The sequence below is a fragment of the Notothenia rossii genome (assembly GCF_949606895.1).
Source record: "Notothenia rossii genome assembly, chromosome: 2".
In the NCBI taxonomy this organism is placed as follows: domain Eukaryota; kingdom Metazoa; phylum Chordata; class Actinopteri; order Perciformes; family Nototheniidae; genus Notothenia; species Notothenia rossii.
The window spans coordinates 7,802,214-7,817,664 of record NC_136904.1 but is presented as its reverse complement, the minus strand read 5'-3'; the positions used below and the strand labels follow the sequence as shown (position 1 = coordinate 7,817,664).

At 40.1% G+C, this 15,451-nt stretch overlaps 1 protein-coding gene across 4 annotated transcripts in view; it reads right to left on the bottom strand.

Annotated features, from left to right (window-relative positions):
• The window catches only part of cyld (cylindromatosis (turban tumor syndrome)), a 31,145-nt gene that overhangs the window by 14,885 nt on the left and 809 nt on the right, over window positions 1–15,451 (bottom strand). The window contains exons 2-8 of one of the 4 annotated variants that reach the window (XM_079666150.1): window positions 14,173–14,708; window positions 11,044–11,355; window positions 8,477–8,582; window positions 7,112–7,213; window positions 6,453–6,569; window positions 1,905–2,293; window positions 3–168 (exon numbers count right to left, since the gene is read on the bottom strand). In XM_079666150.1, the coding sequence (XP_079522276.1) occupies window positions 3–168; window positions 1,905–2,293; window positions 6,453–6,569; window positions 7,112–7,213; window positions 8,477–8,582; window positions 11,044–11,355; window positions 14,173–14,664 (1,684 nt within the window). In that variant the 5' untranslated portion in view covers window positions 14,665–14,708. The remainder of the gene's footprint in view (window positions 1–2; window positions 169–1,904; window positions 2,294–6,452; window positions 6,570–7,111; window positions 7,214–8,476; window positions 8,583–11,043; window positions 11,356–14,172; window positions 14,709–15,451) is intronic. The other 3 variants (XM_079666152.1, XM_079666151.1, XM_079666153.1) reach the window with 3 other exon arrangements.

Genomic DNA, 15,451 nt, shown 5'->3' with positions numbered 1-15,451 from the left:
ACCGATGGAGTTGCAGCGCTCGATGGGGTTGGAGGAGTGGTGCAGGGACGGGAAGCGGGAGTCGGGCCGGCAGCACTTGAGCTTCACAAACAGAGCTTTTTTGGGAGGGCAGGTGAAGTACCGCGTACCTTTGAACGTGCCGTCAGTGCAACCAGGACACTCCTCCTCCTGCAAGAGAAAGTCAAGGTCATGTCATGTCATTACTGTAAACATTTCATATGTTGGCAGAAAGAGGCATTGACTGGAATGTATTCTGACTTTTTTCCAAATGCTTTAGGTCTAATTAAGGATACTTTGTAACTTTGTTTACCACTTTGATGAAAAGTGATTGTGAGGAATATGGTGCATTTAACTAAATCTCAGTTTCCCAAAATATAAAAAATACATTAAATGTTTTCAGAAAAATTCAGTCACACGCGATGTGAGAATGCACTGTGCATGCAGGTGGTTGTAATTTGACTGAGTTTCCTGAATTTAAACTAAACGTATATGCAGGAATACTGAAGTCAAATATAAAACCTTTTAAGACCTTTTTTTAGACCCTTTCCATACATTTTAAGACCTCATCGCCACTTTGAGTTCTAACCGGTTACCTTGGCGACGCACTTTACCTCACATTGACTATATACAGTATTGATTATCCTTCCTCCTTATCTTCCAACCATTTGGACGCAGACTTGCATTTCCCCATAACGATGTTGATTAACAACTGGCGTAAACGGACCTTCACAGGCTATCAAGCAGTGAGCGTGCGATGTCCTGTTCAGATGACATCACATCCAACGGGATGCCATAAATAAACTACACAGAATCACACTACACACCTACGCAATGATTACATTCAGGCAGACTGTAGAACACAACCTCTCTGGACCATTTATATACTTATTGATACAAGCTACAAAATGTAATACCTTGGAAAATGCAGTTTAATACTTTTTTATAGCCTTAATATTCACTAAATTGATTTATCAACTTGTAATACTTTTTAAGACCCCGCAGACACCCTGTATGAGATGTTTTCAAATGATCTGTACATGTGATGGAAGAGGCCACTGCTGAACACAAGCATGTTACAATTTAATTTAATGGGCAAACTACGGCCATGCAATAAGACCTTGTATTTTATGCATTTCTTCTGTCGAAACTATTAAAAAGATAATTTTCTGAGGGGTAAGAATCCCTGATTCCCTTGCCTTAAACTCCCTTGGAAATTTCCCAAAAATTCAAGGGACATTTAATTACTTTTGCAACCCTTTCCACCAGTCGATCAGAGTTATTAGTGGCAGCATTTAGCAGCTGTACTTCAGAAACAGAGTGAAGCCTGTGGTGGGGGGTTCAGGTTGAAAGGCTTTTTGCAATCACTGGTCAGAGAAAAGCAACCAACAACAGCAGTGATTACTAACAGAAATAGCTTGAACTGACCTTATGAAAAGAGTGGTGAGTGAGTGGCGCTGATTTAAACTGAAAATCACTTGATAATCACTTGAGACGATTGCTTATCAAGAACGCTTTGAGCACCAGGAAAAGCGCTATATAAATCAAATGTATTATTATTATTATAATAATAAGCTGTTCGCTGCGGCACCAATCACATTATGGTCCTGCTTGATTAAGAGCTCTAGAGATACGTTTAGATGTAACTGGTCAGTAGGTATCTGAAGATCAAATCAAAAAATCCTGCATCGAAAATGTTTGGAAAAACAATAACTGGCGATACTAAGTCTGTACAACCCGTCTTATGTCAATACGAAACCAAGTCAAAGTCCTCGTACGTGTCAACCTACCTGGTAATAAACCTGTTTCTGATTCTGATATCATTTATTCTATTTTTTTGATGTTCATATTGTAATTTATTACATTAACTTCTTAAGTGTATTCAATTATCCTCTTCCAATGCTCACCAGCTCCAGCCCAGCGAGCGGCTCCAGCAGGCCGGGGGGGAGGCCCACCCAGCGGATGACCCCGCACAGAGGGGGGTTCTCCTTCACCTCCACCAGAGAGCCCACCTCCAGACCGGGCTGTCCTCGGGGGGGCGTCGAGGGCCTCGGCGAGGGGGGTGCGGCGGGTGACGGGGGCTCGGGCTGCTCCCCCATCACCGACTGCACGGACAGCGACAGGGGGCCGTGGCTCATGCTGTCGATGGGGCCCGTCTTACGGTTCAGGCTGAAGGGGAGCGAGTGGAACTTGTTGTCAGTGGACAGCGTGGCGGAGGGTGGGGCTCGGGAGGGCGGGGGGGACTGGTTGAAGTCGGGGGGTGTGTCAGTGAGCGACTTGGCGGGGTCCTCCCCAACTGAAGGAGGGAAAGAAACAAGCAGAAGGTAAGGTCTATTTTTGTGTAAAGACACAGCAGGGTGTCTGGACACTGTTGTGGAGATGTTGGTATTTTAAAAAAGTTATTTAACTATAGCTTCACAATTATTTCAAACTAAATAAACACAAATATATATTACAAATGTATATATTTGATTTTTTTGGCAATACGGTTTGTCTTTATGTTCTTGACAATAAAGCTATCTGAATTTGAATTTAAGTTTAATCAAGATAAAAATCCCTATCTTACTGACATTCACCACTAGAGGTCAGCAAAACTAGATTTCCATGGCGTTTAGTTATGGTGTAAAAGGAAGAGAGGAGCCTGCACGCTTGAGGAATTTGGCTTTAAAGATTAGATATATTTAAAAAGTCTTTGTCAATGGACATCAGTTCTTCCAAACATGCATATCAGGCGGGTTCATTTTAAGAATATTCCCTGGTCTGCGTTCGTTGATGATTATTTTCCTTAATTCCTGAAGGACTCAAATATGTGGGTTAAGTGTGAAAATGCTTTTCATTGATACGAGATGTCCGTGTGCAGACTCCTTCTACCGACTGATGGTATTCTGCTAAATGCTAAAAAAAAATAGCTATGAGTACTTCCTTCAATTTACATGAAGTGTCACATTTAAATGTTGTGTACAAATCCCAAAACTCAGATTATTTCTTTTAAAACAATGTGTTAGTGAGGGGTGAGCCACTCCACCATGACATGAGTGATTTGGATACATGCTTACTCTGATCAATTTTGAGAGAAGTGTGGAGGAAAGTCTGATGGCTTTGCGACAGAAATGAAAAGCACCATAACCACACAAAACAATAACCCAAAATGTGGAAAGTGACCCTGAGGGAGATGAAAATGATTTCACATTCACAGGATGAGTAAGCAGTTGTGAAAACAGCCCATCAATTATTTATGACTGACCCCCACTAATTATTGCACTCGGGTATTTTTTTTATATTTTTTTATTTTGATATACTTTATTAATCCCCGTGGGGAAATTGTTTCTCTGCATTTGACCCATCCTAGTGTTAGGAGCAGTGGACTGCCATTTTGAACGGCGCCCGGGGAGCAGTGTAGGGAACGGTGCATTGCTCAGGGACACCTCGGTAGCACTTGGTCTTGCCGGGACTTGAACTGGTGACCTTCACGTTTTCTGTTTTGTCATAACAGGAGGCAACACAAATTAGATTCATGATGTTGAGGTATGTCTTTGTTCTGCTTCTAATTCATTGGTGGATGTGTGTCAGTAGGGCTGCTCAATTAATCGTATTTTAAATCGCGATTACGATTATGGCTTGCAACGATTACGAAAACAACGTAATCAAAATAAAACGATTTTTTTTTAAATTATTATTATTATTACTTTTTTTATAATTTTTTTTTTGGGTTTTTCAGTTGAATAATACTTAAAGTTCAGGGTAATCAACTGTTAAAAAGATAATGTTCACATTTTTTTTCCTCCAATAAATGAATGTTTTCAAAGTCAATTAATAATCGCATTTAATAATCGCAATGACAATTATTGACCCAAATAATGGAGATTATGATTTTTGCCATAATCGAGCAGCCCTAGTGTGAAGTGTGAATAGGTATGCAGTTATACATTTTTGGACGATATATATTTTTCCAGAATGTGATAACGAACAGAATAATTAGAGTTAATATCCAGAGTGCTGTGAGCCTCCACCATCTTCACTACAGGAAACATTATTATTCACAACTGGCACGTATTGGGGATGACATGAGCGAAGTGATTCCCCGCTTAAAAAGAAAGAAAAATGACACAATGGACTTACTGCACCAGTCAGGACCGACACTAGACTTAAAGGTATTTAATAATGCTTTGGCGTGCAAATAGTACTACACAGACATATTCAAACTGTGTCTGAAGCCAGTTAAGGAGCTATTTGCAGCGCTGAGCATTATTAAAAGCCTGAGGGCGACACCGATTACTCCATGCAGGTGGAACACCACAGTCAAATGGTGATGAAGCACAAGGGTGGTGGAAAGGTCTTTTAAAGCAAGCTACTGCAACAAACTACTGATCGTTGTTTTTATGCAACCCACCTATGGGGCAGACTTTTTCATTTATTGTTTCCCACAATACAGTAATTACAGTACATAACGTACATATACTACACATGCTTTCAGTACGTTTACTTATGTATGGAACTCTATTTCTACCACTTGGTAAAAAATAAAGGGAAATTCAAAATACAAAAACACTCTTTAATGGTAGCTAATTATAAAAATCATATTTATACTAATCTCCCATAAACCACTTCTGTAAGCTACTGAGAAAGTGTCTCTGTTCACAGATCAGATCAGTTGTGTTGGTGGTATTTCTTATACTAGCCAGCGAGGTGCAGAAGGATGATTGATTCAGCACCAATGCTTTGTTTACTTGCTGCTGATATGATCGTAAAGGGATCAAGTCAAAGATATTTCATAATTATGAGGCATTAAAGTATGTTAGGATGCTGTGCCGTGTAATTCAACCTTTAACTAAATGAGAAATAGACTAATGTATAAGTATTTAGGTAAATGATAAACTAATAAGAAGAAATGGGAAAATAATTGCTTCATGTAAGAATTCAGAAATTTGGATTATATATTTTATATACCGGTATATGTTTTTGATTTCTACAGAATAACCTATACATTGCTGCTGATGATAGTAATGCTTCACAGCAAGTCAACGTTGTGTGAAGCACTATTTTTTTTAATGTTGGTAGGTTTCTGAGAAATAAAACAGCAGCTAGTCTTAGCCTGTCAATTTCATTGATGTAACGGTACGTCCACACGGTTCTGTCGCGTTGAAGCTTGCGGGTGGGCGTGTCTGGCGTGCGACCAACAACCAGTGGCGGTGCCAGAGTATTTGTGTTGGGTAGTCTGTGGTAGGGCTAACACATATAGTGGTGCGGCTCAAGTCAGTATTTGCAATGTAATTACATACACGCTATATCGCCCCCCTTGACAGTGAAACACCACAGGATCAGTTTGTGTGTTGTGGACACGACCCGTATATTTTCGCAAGCCGTGTTCTCAACATTTAGCATTTTGCTTATTATTTAATTTAATTTGCTTACTTTAACATAATTGTTCATGGTGGGGCTAAGGTGGGGCTAAGGTGGGGCTAAGCCATTTCTTGGTATGGCTGTAGCCTACCCCGGCCATACCCTGGCGCCGCCACTGCCAACAACCAATCACATTAATCTCCCGCCCCGGACACACAAGCACGTGGTTTGATTGGCTAGACTAGAGCTTGTACTGTAAAGTTCAACTTTTGAAGCTTCGACGGAAGCGTCAGCCGATCAAATCATATGCCAGTACAAGCTCTAGTCTAGCCAATCAAACCACGAAGCGAGCAAAGCGAAGTGACTGAACCACAATGCAGTTCGGCAAAGCGTGAAGTCACCCCATTCAAAGTGAATGGGAAGCGTCTCCGTTGAAGCACGCGACGGAACCGTGTGGACGTTACGTAACAGGCAGCGATTTTATTCTATGACTTCAACTTGTTATTCTTTAAATCAGTGATGATTTTGAAATGCTAAAAACATTTAGTGTTTATTTGTGCATATTCAGCATGAATACATATAACCCTTTGTCTTGAGTTAACCTTAGTTTTTTAACATCAGAGAGTGGATGATAACTTTAAAAAAATAAACACAATGATATTACACAATGATAGGTTTTAAACTTTTTGGATACTATAGGAAACTCGTTAAAGTAACCTTTTTTTTTTTTAACTAGTTTTATAACAAACCTTATTCATTACAGCAGATACCATTTTGTTATTATTACTGTAGATCACAAAACTCCACTTATCATTAAAACATTGCTATGTTCCACGTTCTTTTAGCAGGTGGGAGACAGGTTTCCATACACAACTTGTATTTGCCATTTTGGAGAACCTTTCTATTAAGAGCAACCCAAAGAACCAGAAAAGATTTGTCTTTTAGTCCAAGAGTTACCCGTCATCCTGCCAATGTTAGGAATTTAAACTTTAAAGCACAAATAAACATGTGCTTTAGTGATTTGGATGATCAAGTAGCTTGTTGTAAACAGTAGCTTGTTGTAAACAGTAGCTTGCCGGTGAGAGGGTTGACGTCCCATGAGTTCCCGTTTTTACCTTCATCAATGTACCATGTGCTTTTGGATTTGGACTGGGCGGGGGGGTCAACAGAGCTGCCATTTAAAGTATAGTAAAACTCAGACTTGCTTCTACTGCCACACTGATGACCTAATCCTGTAAATAACACAAGTACATGAAAAAAAACACAGAAAGATAAGAAGAATATGTGTGTGCTGTAAGGAAAGCAGGGAAGGGTAACCTATCGGGAAAAATGTCAATTAATCAGCAACTGTAGGCAGTTTGTCTCCATAAAAGAAAAACAAAGAGAGAAAGCAATCAGAGAACAGATTCACGTCAAATGAATGAAACTGCAACGGGAGTTTCTCATGTATTGAGCAATATGGAGTAAAACCGTTATAATGATTATCTGTATAAAAAGGGGCTTTCCATCACAACTCGTCTGGAGGTTGTTATTCCTAAACTACTTCAAATTTGACAAACGGTTTCAATGAGTTCTCTAAAAGAAAGAAAAGACTTCCTCTTTCCGGAACTAGCCTCAGAGGGATCTTCAGAACTGGCAAATCCCAAATTGTGACATTTCTTTTTTTACTATCCGTACTAAAATCACTTTTGTTGGAAAGCCCCTTTTGTCAAGAGTAATCATCACACCCAGAGGTGTGTGTGTCAGTGAGGTGAGTATCGTAACACCGGTGTACCTTTGCTCTTTGGTTTGCTTTGGCCAGAGGACGCCTTTTCACTGTTGGTGCCTCTGGGGGCAAAACTGTGCTTTTGCAGCCTTTGGTCCTGCATGGAATAATCTGCACGGCCCAGAAATAGATCCACATTAGAGCCACGACACGCTTATCAGCCTGCGAAAAACTACCATGCAGCAAAAGTCTTCACAGCGCAACTGCAACTTGTGTTCGAATTTACATTGACCTTATTCCATTTGACTTCATGGCTTTCAACGAGTCACTGCAATTCAGTATCCAATGAGAAGTTCAAAGACCCTATTTTCATGTCCTTCGCTCAACTTTTAAGTTATGACACTGAAGTCATAACATAGCATACAACACTTCATTGACGATGGATGCATTGCTTTAGTTAGGGTCCAGACTAAAGATGTTTTTTACCTTTCACTTTGGACACACGGTAGGCAGAAGTCACAAAAGAGGATTGCAGCTTCTAGTATCACAAGCATGCAGTGTTGGAAAGTAACTAAGTACGTTTACTCAAGTCCTGTACTAATATTTAAATCATAGTTACTTAGTATTTCAATGATATGCTTCTTTATAAATTTTGGAAACAAACATTGTACCTTTTACTCAACTACAGTTTATATTTAATATTCTTATGTTTGATTTGATATAAATTCGAACTATCCTACCAATATAGCTGGTACAAATAATCAAAAATGGTCTCAATATTTACAAACTACATTATTTAAAGGCTATTATGTATTTGTAAGCGAATAATATAAAATTCTTTATTAATACAATACTTTAATAACAGAAATTGTGCATAAGGGGTGCTTTGACTTTTGATACTTTAAGTACATTTAGTTGACAACACTTCTGTACTTCTACTTAAATAACATTTTGATTTCAGGACTTTCATTTGTTTGAGTATTTCCAGACCAAAGTCTTTCTACTTCTGAAAGCATGACACATTAAAACATTTGATTTGGGTGTAGTTTTGAAGCTAGCTGTATTTAGTAATAACACTTGACTTCATGTATTGCTGTTTAGAAACTGCAACAAGAAGGTTTCAAAGGAAAAATGAATGAACATTTGCTAAATAAAGAATCCTAGTGTTATAAAAAACATCTGTATGCGTGTCTGAAAAGTCAGAGAGGCGTCAGTCGCACATATAAACATTCAATATGCCAACGTGGAGAACAAAGAGCCCGAGTATCTCACTTGACTTTCAAAAAACAAGAGAGACATCAACACAAAAGGCTCTCTGTTCCCGCTGCGAGCAAAACACAAACTCCGAACGCTCAGAGCTGGTTCAAGAGAGGGACAGCTCAATGTTTTCAGAAACAACGCTGGAAGTTTTGTTACAAATTCTACGTGACTCACCTGGCATTACGTCACAGATAGGTACGAGTCGAGTGTGCTCCAAACTGGCAAAATTACACAGCAGCTTCCCATCGATCATACCATCCCAGTCCCCGATGGGATTGTCCTGAAAGAGTTGGAGACATGAGAACCATGTAAACTCTGCCAGGCGTTCTTCATCTCTGACACACACGTGCTTCTTCCCCTCCTACTATCTTCTCCATGCTCTGTATTGTTGTGATCCAAACTGCTCATCAGATGTTCCCCCTGACAGCTCTACTTTCTCCACAGCCACACTATTCTCCTCCCTCAGCTTAAGAATCCAGGACTGGAGGATATTCTACGTGAGCACGGTGCCACTAGCTAGCGGAGGCAGGGCGAGGCTGGACGCAGAGAGGCAGAGCAGTGGGCTCTCCTCACTGCTGGCCCTCTGCCATGCTGTTGGGTCATACAGCACTGAGTCTTTACCTCACTCCCCGCGTGACTGCCTTGCCTTTGTGTGGGTGGCTCAGATGCACTGAGTGGGCTGCTGCTGCTGCTGCTGCTGCTGCTGCTGCTGCTGCTAGTGCTGCTGCTGCTGTTGTTGTTGTTCTAGGGCTGCTCGATTATGGCAAAAATCATAATCTCGATTATTTGGGTCAATAATTGTAATTGCGATTATTAAATGCGATTATTCATTGACTTTGAAAACATCCATTTATTGGAGATAAAAAATGTGAACAGTATGTTTTTAACAGTTGATTACCCTGAACTTTAAATATAATTCAACTGAAAAACCACAACAACAACAAATTATTCCAAAAAAAAAAAAAAAAAAAAAGTAATTCATAATAATAAAAAAATTATCGTTTTATTTCGATTACGTTGTTTTCGTAATCGTTGCAAGCCATAATCGTAATCGCGATTAAAATACGATTAATTGAGCAGCCCTATGTTGTGGGTGCTGCTGCTGCTAACGATCAGCCGTCAAATGCCTCACTCACAGGAGTCATAAATACTAGCCCTGCACAATTTGGAAAAAATATCTAGTTTGAAAATGAATATTGCAGTTATGATATGATTCAGAATATTGGGGAGAATTGAAATGTTGTGCATATTAAAATCATCATATTGTGATTTATTTAAGAGGATCTGTAGCAAATATAAATTATATTCAAAGTCTGTAGAATACAATTTGTTGGCCAGGATATCAAAGCAGCTCTAAAATACTTCGTTAAAGATTAAGCCTTTAACAAATATTGTGTTTCCTTTGAATATAGCACTGCTCGATGTTGCCGTGTCGCTAAAAGTTAGATTAGTTATGCAGCCCTCGTACAGCGGATACCAGCCACTCTGACACCCACAAACCAGACATACTGTAGTGCCACAAGGTACAGAAACATGGTTGTCAGCAAGTCATGATAGAAGATATTTAGTAACATAATTTGCCTCATCTGTTCAAATTGAAACTAGCATGGTGCTGCCCTCTACTGAGGCGAGCAACTCAACATTTGACACACATTACATCATCTCACTTTAGAAACAGACACTTCAATGTAACACTGACCAGGTGATGAGATCTGAGTTCTTTATGAAACACTGAAAGCATTAAATTATGTATATTTTCCTCCACTTTGTTACCAAATGACACTAAATAAAACACTGTTGTCATGTGAAAGCAATTCAAGCCGCTCACAAAAGTTACTGATTGCTTCCAAAACATCGTCAAACAAATGACTCAAACCAATAGTCCAACTAATAACCATAAGAAGTTCTGGTTTTAACCAGTCTATGGTTTTAACACATGGATGAAGTTGTCTTTTATGCTAAATGAGTTAGCCTAGCTGAAATGAGTATACTTCCCAAAAACAAGTCATCTAAGAGACAGTGTCATCCCACAGGCCACAAGACTGATAAACACCTGCACTTTTGAAAGAACATCCATAACGTCTGTTTGTAACTTATATATATCAATATTCAAATTACTTGACTATTCTGCATAACTTCTATTATATTCTATTTTATGTTATTTACTTGCCCTGTTATCTGTGTTATTGTGTTGCTCTGTTGAAGGAGCCCGTGACCTAGGGCTGCTCGATTATGGTAAAAATCATAATCTCGATTATTTGGGTCAATAATTGTAATCGCGATTATTAAATGCGATTATTCATTGACTTTGAAAGCATCCATTTATTGGAGAAAAAAAATGTGAACAGTATGTTTTAACAGTTGATTACCCTGAACTTTAAATATAATTCAACTGAAAAACCAAAAGAAAAAAAATTATTTAAAAAAAAAAAAAAAAAAAAGTAATAATAAAAAAATTATCGTTTTACTTAGATTACGTTGTTTTCGTAATCGTTGCAAGCCATAATCGTAAACGCGATTAAAATACGATAAATTGAGCCGCCCTACTGTGACCTAAGATGTTCATTGTCATAACTACACTGTAGCTATGTACACAAGACAATAAAAGCCTTGAAACTTGATTGTCAGGAAGCAAAAAGTTTCAGAGCTTAATTTCTCAAACTTCGCTGAACAAAAGCAGCCGATCCTTTGTGAATTTGTCTCTTATTGTTCTCGAGTTATTCAGTTAAGGCGTTACTCACCATGTCTACTCCCACATAGTAGCCCAGGCTCTCATTCCCGGGCAGCAGGTCACAGAAGATGATGGTCCCTCTCTCCGGCCCGTCCCTGGTCTGCACCAGGACCCTGGAGTTGATCTCCAGAGGAGGGAAGTCCTGGTCGTCTTCCACCAGAGTCACGTGGTCTACCTCCAGCTCACCCAAAGCTTCGTCATCGTCATCCTCCCAGAGTTCAAGCTTGTCCAGGGCCACAAACACACCGCACTCATCCTCACAGCGGAAGAGTTGGCGTCCCTGGTAGGATCCCTCGGTGAAGCCCTGGCCCCGGCCCTCCTCCTGGGAGAAGGAAGTAAAGAACAGGGTTCATACACTTTTTCACCAATGACTTCTCCATGACCTTTACCTCATTTTCAATGACCTTTACCTCATTTTCCATGACCTTTACCTCATTTTCAATGACCTTTAACTCATTTTCCATGACCTTCCCCTCATTTTCCATGACCTTTACCTCATTTTCCATGATCTTTACCTCATTTTCCATGACCTTTACCTCATTTTCAATGACCTTTAACTCATTTTCAATGACCTTTAACTCATTTTCCATGACCTTTACCTCATTTTTCATGACCTTTACCTCATTTTCCATGACCTTTACCTCATTTTCAATGACCTTTACCTCATTTTCCATGATCTTTACCTCATTTTCCATGACCTTTACCTCATTTTCCATGACCTTTACCTCATTTTCAATGACCTTTAACTCATTTTCCATGACCTTTACCTCATTTTTCATGACCTTTACCTCATTTTCCATGACCTTTACCTCATTTTCAATGACCTTTACCTCATTTTCCATGACCAAAAAATTACTCTCTCACCAGTACCACTGAAAACGGTTTATTTTAACATGGAACAGGAAAATAATGTCTGCAAATGAAACATGTTGAGCCTATCTAAAACAAATCAAATAGTAGGCTGACTAGCTTCTACAGGCTAAAGCAACTCAAATCTCTCACCAGCAAAACACCTCGTCAGTTAAATGCCATTTTACGTTTCATTACGATACCATACACTACTTATTATCATTATAATATTACTATTTCGACGATTAGATAAAATATAAATTATATTTGATGCAACTTTAATTACATTTCCATGACTTTGGGAAAAATATTGTTTTCCATAACTTTTCCAGGATCCTGGAATTAGCATTTTGAATGTCCATGACTTTTCCAGGTTTGGAATGACCGTAAGAACCCTGAAAGAAAGGATGGTGGGAAACAGTGTACAGAGAGAAAAGGAGCAGCAGGGATGAGCAAGTCATTGTCATAAAAAGTAGGGCAGGTAGCGAGGCTGCTTACTCAGCATCCTTCAGGGAAGTCAGCATCAGAGAGTGTATGATCGATTACTGCAGCAGGGATATGACTTGCTGCGATGATGAATGCTTTCAAAAGCTCGGGTACAGATACTAGATGTTCTCACAAAGCATGGCGTAACAGATTGTGCTTCTTTTCTCACACGCAGGCTTTACAGTGGATAGCGTCATTTCTACTTGGTAAGGGCACAGAAACAGAGTGGTATCTGAAGCATATGTGCTGCTCTGAGGCCGCAGCTACTGTCTGCCCACTCAGGAAGACTCCAGCTGGACTCAGGAGAATAACAACAACTTTGTGCTGCGATAAGCAACCCTTTGTATTGTGTTACTTACTGTACAGCATGAATGGCATCACATACGCACGTTAGTATCCAGATAAAAGGAACAGTTAACAGGAACTCAAATCTTATCAAAACTTTTCCGGATCAGCTTAGTTTGAGTGTTCTCCGAAACAACATTTGTATTTGTCGATCTCCACATTTAAAAAGGTTAGAGAAAGACCGACATTCGCAATCAATGTGAAGGACATAACCCACGAACAACAGAGTCCGACGCTTCGACACCTACGTAATTTAATCCTGCGTTTTCCACACGTCAAAATAAACACGACGGGTGATGGGATGTGACATTCCTATAGCAACCGTCCCACATGTGAATATTTAGCATTTCATTCTGCCATGGAAGCTCTGCCTTGTGCTGGTATCGACAGGAAGCTCCACACAGAAACCAAAATAGCTCGACAATAGTCAGCACAACGATTTGTTTCAGGGTTGCATCAACAACAACAACAACAACAACAAGTGCAAGCTGACAACGCAGAGATGAAAGCAGAGAGACGCGGAATAAATCTATTTGCACTCTTTGCAGTTACGCCCTTTTATGTATACTAAATTCAATTGAGCCTAAAATAGCAGACTCACACTCCAGGAACGAATTGGTTGCTCACAAGATCACATACTTCTTATCTGCTTATTTATTAGGTACAGGAGTACAAAGTCTTTATCGCATTGCAATTACCCTGATCCCTTTTTCAAGTGAAGGCTATGGGTCAGAGCACATGGCTGCACGTCTGTTACTCATAAAGACAGATAGTGTGTTTTACTTGCAGGACTATGTGCAGCTTTAATCATTAGACAGGATATAGGAAGTGTGGGCCAAGTATAATCACCCAGCTCCACGTTGCTGTGAAGAACAGTCTAGTGTTTCTGTCTCCTTCATTTGTATCGGAGACAGTTAGACAGCAATCTGTCTTCTCTGGGTTAACGGTGATTAGTAAGAACAATATGATCATTCATTTCTGACAGCTGCTTTGACACGATTAGTCTCCTGACATTAAAAACTCTTAACTCAGCGCCGCAGAAGTGTTTGGTTGTAATTCTGCTTTGTTCCACGTCTGTACACACAAGGCGCAAGTTGAAAATAATTAACTTGTCGGTTTTTGGCTAGTTTCTTAGTTTTTAATTATCAAGATTTACAAATATTTATAGAGGGATATTTTCCAATTTTTGTTCTAAGCAACTTAAACAATGCCTCTAATATGATGTTATATATATTTTCACTGCGCGAGAGGTCTCAGTGATCATAGAGATCTCTTCCACTTTTACCCCGTTACATCTGGGGTTTGTTTGGAAGTTGTGTGAGGGACAGAGGGTGTCGTATCCGTATTCATATTCTGTACAAACTGTAGTCCCCTGAGACCAACGTAACATTGTTGACATTGGGCTATATAAATAAACTTTGATTGAAACCTTGAAACACAAAACACCACAAGTTCTCACCAGCAGCTCTACTCCGAACCAGATTCCAGAGAGCGCTCTATCGGGCAGCAGCGAGCCTTTGAAGCGGACCACCCCGGGCAGAGGTTCGTCCCCCGAGCGCAGCTGGACCCTCACCTTGGACCCACAGTCAATATCACGCACTCGCTCCAGCCGGGACTTGTTGCAGAGCAGGGCGTAGCGCTCCTCGCAGTTTGTGATGGGGAACAGCAGCTCTGCCAGCTTCTCGTCCAGCTCCAGGACGTCCCGCTCGTCCAGGCTCAGCACCACGTTGGTCTGGTCCAGGATGCGGAGACTTTTCTTGCCCTTGTTTGGAGGCAGCGTTCTCCCCAGGCTGTTGCGCTCCTGGCAGGCCTGACCGAGGCTGCCGCGGGGGATCCTCAGGGTCTTCTGGGGGGTCTTCTCCACCGTACACTCCTTGATGACCATGTAGAAGCGCCAGTCCTCCCTGAAGCCCCCGCTGGGCTTCTCCTGGCTCCACAGGGCGGAGCTCATGGCTGCATGCTAGGCAGGAGGTCCAACATCAAGGCAAGCTTGACCTGCGGGAATTATGAGAGGAACATTTATTTATTAGTTTGTTTGATTACTTAAAATGCGTTATTCCTCAGCCCTCTGTATGCACATTTGATTCCAAAACAAACGATACAAATTGTTATCATTAAATCTGAGATTCAATAACTGTCAATAAAATGAAATACTGAGTTCAGTCCCATATTAAATGAACTTGAAAGGGTTTTGAACATATTGTCTTCTGTGATTGTAATGTTCTGTTCCCTTGTTTCTTCTTTTAAGTATTTTTCAGTGTTAGTATTGCATACGGAGCAGCTGTGATAAAAAAACATGACAATTAAGTTATTATATTGTATTCGTTGGAATGTATAGTTAACAAGCCATGCTGAAATAAACTACTATGGTTTAATTAATGAAGGAAATATTAGTATCACAACCTGATAATGATGAATGGTGAGTACGGAAATGAAAGGGTGAGACTTGTACATACATATCATGAGAACTTGTGAATCAATAATACTAACATAACGCCATCAGATATTTTAATATATGGTGGTAACTTCCAATCTGATTGGTTGTTGTGGTTTGTGATGAGAAATCTAACATCTCATGGTGATCTCTACTGCCCAGTCACACCTGCTCAGTACACCAGTTTTTCTTAGCAAGCCCTGTTGTGACATTACTCACATCTACTGATTTGATTGTCCTAAAAATAGTGAGCAGACGGTTGACATTTTCTCACAACCAACTCTACCTCAAATACCAGACAATT